Below are 12,953 nucleotides of genomic sequence, written 5' to 3' on the forward strand. Positions count from 1 at the left end.
GTTCAAGGATCTTAAGAGGATCTTACTCATGCAGTCATGGACTAGTTCCCAAGGAACTTTTATTTCATGGAAGTGATGTGTACTAACTAATCATTCATGTACTATCATATTGTTAATGCACTAGTGCAGTTTACTTCCATTCACATATAGCTTAGTGTTAAATATGAAGTTTCAACTGTCATAGACTTATCTTTCTCACATACTTGGAAATGTCATTATTTATGCTTTCGTGTGACATGATAAAAATTTAAATGGTTTTTGTAAAAATCACATGCTTAAATGCTTACATGTAATCTGCAGCAAATACGTACTGGTAAATGTCACGGCTATATACTGTAACAATGCATATTTTCATTTTTCATTTGCCTTATGACCTTTGTATAACTATCCTTATAACTAAATTGTTTACCTGAGCTGTGGTCCAGTTCTTCATTTGGTACCTGCTACTCTTGACATAATTCTCTTCTTCTGCACCATGACAATGCACTGGTCACTGAAAGAAAAAACTTAAAATTAATTGCATTACGTAGCTTGGTGGCCACTGATATATTTGATCATTGCATATGTCCACAGATATTTCCATTCTTTGTTTAAATTCATAGACATTCATTTGTTCTGTTACCCATTATGATCATTTACTCTGCAAAGAAAATTATTTGACATCTCTCATGGTATTTTGTCATTAGTCCTTAGCTTACATGTCTCATATAGTTTTTCATAATGCTTCCTTTTGGTTGTAAATATGTTGTATATAGCTTAGTATTTAATTAAATCTCTGTGTACATATATCAATAGGTTCCTTAGTTCTTAGACAGTAAACATATTTGTAAGGTATTTTCGTTTACTTTGTATTTAGTTTAGGTACATATTGCATTCCTATTTTGGTTGCGCCTTTTACCAGTATATCATGCATGCACACAAGTCAATGCCTCCTCTCCTTCTAGTGACATCAGCGTGTAGTGATTACCATGCAACAGCAGAGCCTCAAGCTTATTTCATTTATACCTTTGCTTGGCATGAAGCAGTGTGTTACTTCTCATTACTGTTAATTTTTATGCCTAAGTGTACAAATCAAAAGAATTACTCATGCCTATACACATTACTTTATCTTAAAATACACTCCAGAAGAAAAATTACACTTAGAATTATGTACTCTTTATACAATGAAATTGTGATTTAAAAAAAAAAAATGTTACCACACTTAATCATTCGATAAAGGCTTTTATATCTTTGTGAGGGTGGAGACCCTTGTCTCTCCCTGATTCCTCATAGGCTAATCTGTACATCTCAGGGTATTGTATTTTGGAAATTACATATGATCCTGAATAGAGTAATTGCCACTTCTTATTCAGTTTGCCAAATTTTGCCAATTTAAGGTGCAACTGTAAGAGGCTCATTGCCCTTCAAAAAATCATGTTACACGTTTCACTTTCTTGTTATAAATTTTTCTTCTATACTCGGCCCTGTTTTCTAGCATAAACATGGCTTGCTGGATTTTATCTTGTAGTGTCATTTCTGTAGTGGGTACCTTTGGTATGGGTGACACCCACTCATTTGTTTGTTGTGTTCAGAACATCAATTTGTTAGGTGTGAAACCTGTTGAAGAATGTGGAAGGTTCTTGACAACTTGCATGAAAGGAGTTACATGTTCTACCCATAGGGTGTGTTTGTCAGGGGTGTATGTCCTAATAAACCAGTTAAATTCTTTAAAGACTCATTCTATGGGGCTTGTGTCTGGGTGAAAAAGGCTTACTAATACGTGCTTTATAGGTCATAACTTGTTTGCACTTTAGTGCAATGAAATATGAAGCATTATCAGTTAGTATTACCTCTGGTTCCTGCTCTTCTAAAATAGTCTCCTTCAATCCTCTTTCTGATATTTGTGGCTGTTGAATTTTTAATGGCATTATTATGATATGTTTCGAGGAAACTATCATATAGTGCTACAATGTATCTTACTCCACCTATACTTCTTGGATATGGACCAGCTATGTCCAAGGATACTATATCTAGAGGGTTTTTGTTAGCGTTGGGTGTAGCTCAGTATGTTTTGACACATTGGACTGTTTTGATTTTTGAGATATTTCACACTTTCTTAATACCTGTAGCAATCGACTTTTCAAGTATTGAAACTAATAAAGTATACCAATTTTTATATTTGCTCACTCAATAATGTCCCCATACTTCATGTGTATGTCTTATAAATTTGTAGGTATAATCTTCAGGAATACACACACACACATACACCATTGATTAGATTTTTCATATTTCCTATGAATAAAACGCCCTTCTACTCCTGATACCATTTACTTACCTTTCCACCTTCACCTTGCATAAGGTTTTGCATGACTTTACTCCATCTATGATCTTGCTGTTGCGTAATTTTCATTTGCTTGCAAAACTTATGGTAATCACATTGTTGTGCTATACCTTGCATTAATAACATTTTGATTTCTGCTTCTTGCTCTGTTAATTCACTAAATTCCTCTAAACATTGAGGTAGCCTAGACAAGGCATCTGCAATAACATTTTGTCTTCTTTTAATGTAAATGATTTCGAAATTGAATTCTTGTAAATACAGACACCACCTAGCTAATCTACTATGCAATAGTTTACATATTAAAAGAAATGACAGTGACTGATGGTAACAGTAAACTTTGGTATTCTTGCACCAAAAAAAAATTTGAACGTTTTAAATGTCCATATTACACCTAAACTTTCCAATTCTGACACAGAGTAAGATCTTTCTGCTTCTGATAATGTCTGACCAGCAAAACTGATGGCCTTAAGTACTTCTTTACCTTCTTCTTCTCGCATCTAGAACAAACATGCCTCCAACCCTTGAGATGGGGCATCTGTGCATAGACAAAAATGCTTGCAAACGTGAGAGTGGCTTAGAATTTTTGCATAGACTAATGCCTGCTTAATGTTATTAAAGTCCTCTTGACACTTATCACCCCATAACCAAAGCTTATTTTTTCATAACAATTTGAGCAATGCATCACTGTTCATCAATTGTTGTGGCTTTTTGTTGTTTTTTATCCCTTGGAGCTGGACACCCCCTATGTATGGCATAAAGTTTTTTTGGATTAGGTGATATATCTTGTTCTGTCACAACATGTCCTAAAAGTTTGACTTGCTCCTTTCCAAAACTAGACTTTTTTAAACTGGCTGTTACTCCGTGATCTACAAATTGTCGAAGAACCTGTATAATGAGCCTGATATGTTCTAACCAAGTGGGTGGAGCTATTAGCATGTCATTTACATAAACAGTGACTTTACTAAGCAATTCTAGTCCTAAAACCTTGTCCAGTGCAGATATAAACATGCCTGCACTAATGTTCAATCCAAAAGGTAGAATATGAAATTCGTAATTTCTACCACCATAAACAAGTACTGTACATTTTCTACTTTCTTAGTGGAGCTTTATTTTCTGGTATGACATCTTCAGATTAAGTATACTGAAATATTTCGTATTGTAAAACTTTAGAAGCTGCTCGTCCAAGTTGTCTGTTCTTATGTGTACTGGTACTATAATCTTACTGATACCTCTAGCATTGAGAACTAATCTTCCAGAACAATCTGGTTTGCTTACTGATAATATTGGACTACAACAGGGTGAAAATGTAGGTTCTATAATTCCCCATTTAATCATATGATTGATCTCTTCCCTTACTGCCTCTCATTTTTCCCATGAGTAGGATATGACATTACACAAAATGTTTCGTGTGTACAGACTTCAAACTTATATTCATAGTCTTTGATTACTCCTAGCTGCTTACTGAAAACATTGGCAGACTTAAATAACAAGTTAGAAATTTCTTGTTGTTACATTTCATTTAGTACTTGTGATGTGCTTAGTTTCTGCTCTATCATTTCATAACTAACCTCAGTGTTTGCTTCTTTTTCAGTATCAAATTTGTTTGTGAAATATACAGCTGGAAAGGAATATTGTGCTACTGCATATGACTCTGGTTTGTTTTTGTTACTTTCATCAGGTGTTTTGACTAAGTCAATAGAAAAGATGTGATCGTTTATATAAAAGTGGCATTTACCATTACCTATGTCAATCTGTGGTTTGTAAGTTCTAAACATGTCCATGCCAATAAGGCAATTAATTATAAGTTTGTCAATTAAAAGAAAGTTGTACTTCACTCTAAAATGTTCAATTTGTAATGGAAAAAGTGCCTGATGCTTAACCAATTTAGTCTTACTGCCTTTAGCAGTTTGCACCTTGCAATTTTGGACAAGAAATGTTGGGAATTTGCCTCTCTTCTTCAATTCACAAAAAATTCATTTTGCATTAGGTTGGTAGTTGAACCTGTATCTAAAGTTAAATGTGTGACAATATTAAATATTTTCACCTTAATGATTCCTTGTATTTGTTCTTCCTTGACTTTATCCACTACATGTAATTCATGCTGATACAAATCATCCTTGATGTCACCTTGTTTGTCAAACCTTATGAAACATGTTTGTAGTTTTGCTTTTCCCCCCACTCCCTGAGAGGTCAATTGTCTGGGGCTTAACTACGACTGGTTGGTGTTTTCTGACAGCGTGTAGTGACTTAGTTCATTACATGGAGTAATTTCAGTGAGTTGCACTGTGTGTGTACTTCACCAACTTGTGTCGTTATCTGCTGTGCAGTTTTTCTGGTGTCCAAAGGTTGGCAGTTGTACAGTGCGAGGCATGGCATTGTTTCCGTGCATCGGCCACTGCTGTAGCTGACTGTTTCTACCCATGTTCAGCATAGGGCCTTGTGATGGTGAATTGTAATTCACTCATGCATTGAAATTGCCGCTCTTGTTTTGAAAATTTCTTTTAAATTGTTTGGTTTTTCCATTCCCATTACTGTACTCATTACATCTGGGTATGTAACATTGCTGTTGTGTGTACCATCTTTGCTGTTTGTTTAGATCTTGTTCTACTGACTTATTTACATAAGTATGTTGTTGTTGTTCCTGATTTTCTGTTGCTCTATTTGATAAAGCTCTTTCCTCATCAATTAAGTTGATAGTATCAAGCACTGACAGAAAATATTCAGTGTCGTGCTCTGGCATTGTGACTAACTTTTCTCTAATGTGCAATGGTAAATGACTTTTCATAATATCAACACATATACCTGTGATACTGGGTTCATCCAGTTCAGATATTTTTCAAAGTATCCATGAAGAGTACTGTATTTGCTCTTGAACGGTGTAGGGTTGAAAACCTTTGTGTCTGAGTCTTTCTTGCACCACCGCAGACCAGTAATTGTGGAGGAAAGATCATTCAAATTAGATATAAATGCTGCAATGTTTGGCCACTTCAGTTGCCCATAAAAGCACATCACATTGCATACATCCCAAGACAAATCTAATTTTCTGTGCTTCCATCCAGTTGCATGGAAATACATGATGAAAAGCACTGATAAATAGTACAGGATCCATTCTTTTACCTTCATAGTGAATGTGGGAAACTGTCATTGTCTCAGTAAACCTTCATCTGCAGCAATAGTTGATAGACATGCAGCATTTTAGGTTGTATTTATGTTGTCATTGTAGTTACCTGTAATTCCGGATGGTAATTGTTCAGGTACCGGTATTGTGGGTATGTTTACATTTGGCACTCTACAATTGTCACTCGTACCTGCAGTGGGACTTGGGACAATTTGTGAATAAATACTGACAGGTTGTTGTTTGTTCACTGTAGCCTGTGTATTATTTAAATACATATTTCGAGATCGTAATATTTTCTTCTAAAAGATTGCGGATCCTATCTTCCGTGGCTTGTAGGTTAATGTTTACCTTGTTCACGATTTCATTTCATTTTTTCTGAATACGCTATTCTACTACATCTGAGTATATCTTACAATTGGTTACTAACTACTCTCCAATGATATTACCCTTATCTAATGTTCCTGCTTCAGCTTGACTAATAATACCACTCAGATCTTCATTGATCTTCTCTGTCTCCTTCTTAGCACATGCAGAGTCAACTTCTAATGTTGCTACCCTTAAAGTAAGCTCTTCTACAACTAGAGGCACACTTTCATAGTCTTTATTTAGTTTGTTAATGACAGTGGTTGAAACCAACTGGTTTTTTGTTGCTTCAATGTTTGTATTTGCATCTGTGATTTTCTTTAACTGCTGCTCTACTAGATCATGATGGTCCTTTAAAGAATCTACCTTCTGTTTTACCTCCATAATGTTACTGTTAACTTCAGAAAGTACTTCATGCTTTACCTGGTTTTTCATATCATTCAATTTTTCTTTGATTTCAGTGTGAAAATTTTTGGCTAACTCAATGAACTTCTGTGAGACTGTGTCTTTCAAATCATTGAATACTTATTTTTGTTCTTGTTTCATTGTATTTACATCTTGTGTAACAGTGTCTTGTTGCTGTTTACCATGTTCATATCTTGTTTCATATCACTGAAATTTGTATTGATACTGTCTAATTACATGTTTATGTAGATAATAACTGCTGTAGCAGAGAATTAGTTGTACTACTGTGGTTGCTGCCAGCAGTACTTTCAAAGTTAATGTTTGTGGTGCAAACAAGTGATGTTTGTAACATGTTGTCAAAATTCATATTTAAATCACTCTCCAATGCTTAATTCATGAGCGGTTTGTTGCTCTGGGTGATGTGTGACATTGTCTCATCAATTTGTGTTGTCAAGGTTGTTCTGCTGTGGAGCATTGCTATCATTTGTCACACCTGCAACACTCATCTCTGATCTACTTAAACTTCCTGGAGTAGGCATGCATGGCACCTGAACTTCAATTGTTTGATCACACAGTTCTATGCTATCTTGGCTGATTGCGTTTTCACTATTGCTATCAACAATGGACATATATTTTTCTGCCATCGTGCATAAATAAGCAAAAAGTAGAAATTTCACAAAAATGTTAAAATTTCATACGCTACGTAATTTATGTAATGTCAAAGCTTGTATCTAATTATTATGAGCAAACTATTGTGTCACAGTACTTTATGTTTTATTGACAATGAGTATCACACTGAAAAATTTCTGTAAAATTTTCACAAATAAAATTAAAGGAAGGGAATAATGAGGAAAAGGTTTTTGTGTACATCAAAACAGGTGGTACCACCTGTAACGATGCAAGCAACTTGTGTAGCCATCCTACCTATGCTGCGCCTAACAAAACAGCTTACTATGGAAAATTTTATGTGACCTGGGTCCAATTCTTATTCCTTTCCAAAATGTCACCTCAATTTTTGCCTTTTTGCAATACTTGCTCCCCATCATGATTCATGCAAACAGAAAATACAGACAATTAGTTTTATGACTCATAACAATGTCATAGAAATTTCATACTGTAACAACACTTAACAAACACTACTCATGACTGGTGCCCTGAAGTCCTGGCACACAGGTCAACTGTTGTGTTGAAGTAATAAAATATGAAAAATAAATAATAAATTACTTTTTCTTAAATATTATTGATAATGCATATGAAGACACATTTTTATGAGATACAATACAATTGCATTATTGGAAATATTCTGTGCTTATTTGAATTTTTTTCTTGCTATCGGACTTCGCTCACATTTAAATTGTAGTTACAGTCAGTGGACGCCAAGAATACTGGCACTTGTTCTAATCAAGAAAATCCTCCTTATGTGACCTTCACTTCACTTCAACAAATGAAAAATACTTGATACTGTATTTCATGTTATTCATGCACACATATGATACATAAAACACATAATACTTCATATTTAAAATCGCGCATCTTCATTGTCCTTCTACATATTAGAGACAGTGTGTAAAAACAAAAAACTGTAGAAATAATTGAATGAATGTTTTTTTGTTTTTCTGCACCTTACCGCACATTCATAATTAACATCTTTGCGAACTCTTCAGGTTGACTGGTGTTTCATTTCTTTCTTTTTTAATAAATATTGTTAACTTTACAATATCCTAGGGGTCTTCCATCAAGGACCTACACATACCTCACTGGTAAAACTAATGGCCTAAAAATTATACACAAACATTAAAAACTAGAAACAATTTTTAAGAAGAAGAAAAAGCCAATAAGCTGGTTCCTGTGAAAAACCAATCCTGTACACAACTTACTGTATTAAGTTTCCACCATTTTGTGATTACATCCTGTCTAAGTCTCTGATTTTATGTTCAGCACAACTCCCTTTTTATTCGATTTTAAATTGTACCATACACTGTAACACCCACATTTTGTATATTTCATTCAATAACTGATGTCATTATAGTGGGATTGACTTATGTAATACATGAAAATAAATTGATATAAGGCATCTCTAGTTCCATCTTAGAAACACACTGCACTTATTTGCCAACTGTCACAGATTTAGTTCATGCACTTTAAACATTGATCAAAAAATGAAAGTTTTGGTTTCATCTGTTTATGTGATAACATGTTTGATACAATGTGAATGTAAAAATTTATAATCTAATCTACTTTCTTTTTCACAGGTATGACTATGAAGATTCAAGCAAAATTACTTTAAATGATGTTATGTTTGTAGCTGCACAACAAAATGATGGAGCCAACAAACACAAGATATCTTCTCGTGTGCTACATCATTTCAATGTACTTTCAATTAACACTTTTAATGAAAACACACTGTCCAGAATATTTTCAAATATTCTTCTCATTGCTCTCAAGGTATCAGAAACAGTGCAAAATAGCTGGTATGAATGTAATGGACAAAATGTTGATTGCTGACTCAATATAGACTTCTTCACTAATCTGTATAATGGAATGTAATAGAAATTGTCTATTATTTTTGTTACAGCAAAATGGTTTTACACAAGAAGTGTGGCCTACTGTGCAGAACATGATTGCAGCTACCATTGATATATGGCAAACAGCAAAATCGTGTCTCTTTGCTACTCCCAAAACACCTCAATACATATTTGATATGATGGACATCTCAAAAGTCATGTATGGTTGTTCTATGGTAAAAAGGCCTCCTACAGCTGAAAGGAACACATTTTATGGAAAGTGAGTGATTAGAGAGATGTGCATTGTCAAATTGGCTTCTTAATAGAGGGTCAAAATGGTGAGACCTCCTGATTAAATTGCTGATGGTTACACTATGCCACAGAACATGTATAACCTCCAACAGGCATGACAGTTAAACACCTTTTGACACACACAGCCCATCTCCAAAGTGCAGTTGATGTATATGCTACGTGTAAAGCTTTTATTGGAAGAGCGCACCAAATTTGCTAATAAGAAGAAATCTCAAGGTTTGGCATGGGTCTGTCTTCTGTTTGAGGAATATGACTAAAAGTGCTAAGTGTCTTAAATAAGTTCTACTCACTTATTTAATCCCTGTTGGAAGTGATGACAGGGAATTATTAGCTGTTCCTTCAGCTGATCCATACAGTCAGTTACTGTATATTACTCATTTCAGATCATTCATATTAACTTTGCCATGTTTTTATGATATTTTCAGTTTTTACTAAATTATTTTTATGTTCTGTTGTTTTCACATCTAATTTACTAAGTGATTTATTTCATATAACCTCTTAGATATTAATATACTATAATAATTATTAATTATTATTATATTAATGAAAACATCAGGGCATAGTTCAGTAACGTTTTCTTATACTGCATGTTTGTTTGAATTGTAAGTCTTGGTATACTATATTAGAAGGAAAATAAAATGGATATAATTGATGCTTAACTCAGCTGCGGAATGAATACATGAAAACTCATATTCTATTGCACAGGGCAATATCTTCTTTGCAGAACAGTAAACTATATAATGACACATGTCTTCTATAGTTTGAAGTTACTGAACAAGGGCCTAAGTATCTGAAGATATTGCCAAGGTAAAGGTAAAATAAGAGATAGAGCTGTCAGGTTGCTTGTTATTTGAGATACGCATTCCACTCTGATACATAAGTATCTCATATCACTCCATAAAGTAATTCTAAAACAGTTCTGTTTCAAGTAACGCAACTATAGTACATCAGGTTGAGTTATCTCATATAGTAGAGTTAAGTTACAGCCTTCCACAAATGGCATCTGATATGTGTTTACTTTGACTATAAGTGACTTCAAATAAAGCAATGATGATTATGAGGTCAAGAGCTCAAAATCAGTTTGATCCAAATAGTTCTGTGCACACTCAGCAATGTGATGCTCATAGGTTGTATTTAATGACTTCACTGATATAAACATTAAGCTGCTTTTCATAGCTAATGACAACTTATATACTAACATGTATCTACACAAAATGCAGAGATATTTACCTTTCAATTCTAATCATTATAATTACAAAATATTTTTTTAAATGAATGTGAATGCATATTTCATATAATATGTTAAGTATGAGTAGTTCCATCCCATCAATTAGTCTGTAGTTACCTGAACAATAAACTTGTAATTTCCATAACCAGGAATTATGAATGTAATTAAAGGCTTGTGTCTTTAAGTTCAATATCTTGCATTTTATGACATATGTAATAAACTTCGTAAGTGAAATGAAAACAAATTTAGTGTAATCAGTATACTGTATCCATCTAGAAACAGTAGTAAAATATAACAGAGTAATGCTGAAGCAAATCAGGCTATAGGAATGGGACATAAATAAAGATAAGATGAAGAAAGGATATGATTCTGGAAATAAAGATTCAAAAGTAAATATCATGTGGGTGGGGCTCTTGCACATGCCACATACATAACACACAAAGTTCTTGTGCTAAATATAAGAAATAAGAGAAGTCCTAGAACACTACCCTGAGGTACTCTGATTGGTACAGTCTGCACGTCAGATCTGTACACAATGCTTTGGTTTTTATTGGTTGCTGAGGTAATTTCTACTACTCATTTTCTATTGTGCAGATATGACAAGCCATTTTAATGCAACTCCTAGTATACCAATAGCTTCTAGTTTGTCTAGCAAGATATCACGATCAACATTATTGAATGCCTTTGATAAGTCCAACTTTATTCCTACTGTAATGTTGTTTCTGTCAAGTCCTATTACAATGTTTTCGATGAACTGGGTAATGGCTGTTTTTTTAACCCACACCTTTGTAAATGCCATGTTGGTTTACAGCTAAAAACTGAATTTTTCGAGTTAATTAGTAATTAATTTTTCATGACAGTCTCTATTATTTTTCAAAATACAGATAACACAGCTATTGGTCTATAGTTTCCCACTTCATTTATTTATACAATGGTTTATTTTTGAAATTTTTAATCTTTGTTGGAATGCCTCTTCTGTTAATGATATGTGAAAGGGTTTCTGCTATGACACTAGCACATTTAATTATGACTAAACCTGGTAATTCATCAGTTCCAGAGGACATTTTATTCTTCATTATTTTTACTATCTTAAGAACTTATAATTTATTTGTGGGACATAGCAATATTGAATTAACACTTTGGTCTCCTTGAACTGTGGTACTACTAATACTAGCAAAAATTTTACTCTGATTGACAGGAGTGTTTATGAAACAGTCATTTATGTAATTTGCTAGAGTCCCGTTTCTGAGTAACACACCATGATAATCTTTTAATATAATGTCCTCTTGCTTTTTAACACTTTTGTTTGTTTCCTTTTTTACTGTATTCCATATTGCTTTCGACTTGTTTGCTGGCCCTGTGATTACTTGTCATTGTGCTTGTATTGGCTGTTTCAATTACTTTCTTATAAATTTTCTTGTATGTCTTAACATATTCTGCAAAATGTACATCTTGGTTGTCTTTTCTCAATTGACTGAGAAGTTTTAGCTTCTGACTGGAAACTCTGATAGCAGGTGCTATCCTCTGGCTGCTGTTTCTTGGCATGACATTAATTCTTGTCAGATTTTTGGAAAACACATCTCAAATATGGACATGAAAGTATTATAAAATGCACTGAATGATTCATCAGTTGATGATTTTGAGTACACATCTTCCCTGGTTTCTTTTGCTGATGAATGAATAAAACTATTAATTTTTCCTGGGTAGAAGTGGCTTTTATATTCCCACTTGTATTTGACTACCTCAGGTACAGAAGAATTTATGCATGTTACTAGTGTGTTGTGGTCTGAAAGACCTAAGTTTATGTTTTGTGTCTTAGTAACATCATTTGAGATATTGTATAATACTGACGAAGATGACTCTGTTATTCTAGTGGGGTCTGTGAAGAGTGGTTTCATGTGAAAGCCGTTTAGGATACTCAAAAGCTGCATTTTTTCTTCACTTTCAATTAACAGGTTGATGTTAAAATCCCTACACAGTAACTTCATACAAAAAGTTTACCACTGCTTCCAAATTTTTAAAAAATGTGTTTTTTTCACCTAGTGGTGACCTGTATATTGATATGACAATTAGATTTTTACACTTCTCCTCAGATGTTAGCTCTATAATGTTTCTCGATATTTAGATGGTATGTTTCAGATCTAACTTTATACTGCAGCCCAGCTCTGGTGTATATGCATACTCCACCATTTTTACAAACACTGCGGCAATAATGAGATGCTAATTCCAAATTGCTTATAGATATCTACAAAGTTGTTTATGGCGACTTCTAATTCTAACACGTATATTCTTGAGACATTGAATGTTTTGACTCATTATCTTGAAAGTTTTGCAAGTGTTTGTTATTTTGTCAATACCTGGTGAAGTGCTGCTTTGTTGCTGATTTTTGACGCTTATCTGCAAATTTTCAGGCTGATTTGTCACAATCTCTTCCTTTTCTTCGTTTGGTGGCATAAAAAATCATCACTAAGTGAATCTGCTGTACCTAGCCTTGGCTCCTCCTCAGGCAGTGTTGATCAGCTGCTACTGTTGTTGGAAGTTCAGTGGCCACTGCTGTTGGTGCTGCAGTGACATGGTATCTCGTACAGTGATTGTGTTTGCTTTTTTTACTGACACTGTTTCTGCTGGAGGTGACACTGCTGCTGTAACTGATATTGGTTTTTCCTCAGCTACAGACAGTTCTTCTGCTGCTGATGTAGGTTT

General features: G+C 34.1%; 1 protein-coding gene across 1 annotated transcript in view; it reads left to right on the top strand.

Moving 5' to 3' along the window:
• The window catches only part of LOC126188698 (dynein axonemal heavy chain 12-like), a 72,573-nt gene extending 61,572 nt beyond the window's left edge, over window positions 1–11,001 (top strand). The window contains exons 4-5 of the mRNA XM_049930306.1: window positions 8,459–8,651; window positions 8,782–11,001. Of these exons, the coding sequence (XP_049786263.1) occupies window positions 8,459–8,651; window positions 8,782–8,994 (406 nt within the window). The 3' untranslated portion in view covers window positions 8,995–11,001. The remainder of the gene's footprint in view (window positions 1–8,458; window positions 8,652–8,781) is intronic.
• The last annotated feature ends 1,952 nt before the right edge of the window (window positions 11,002–12,953 follow it).

The sequence above is a fragment of the Schistocerca cancellata genome, chromosome 5 (genome assembly GCF_023864275.1).
Source record: "Schistocerca cancellata isolate TAMUIC-IGC-003103 chromosome 5, iqSchCanc2.1, whole genome shotgun sequence".
Lineage (NCBI taxonomy): Eukaryota > Metazoa > Arthropoda > Insecta > Orthoptera > Acrididae > Schistocerca > Schistocerca cancellata.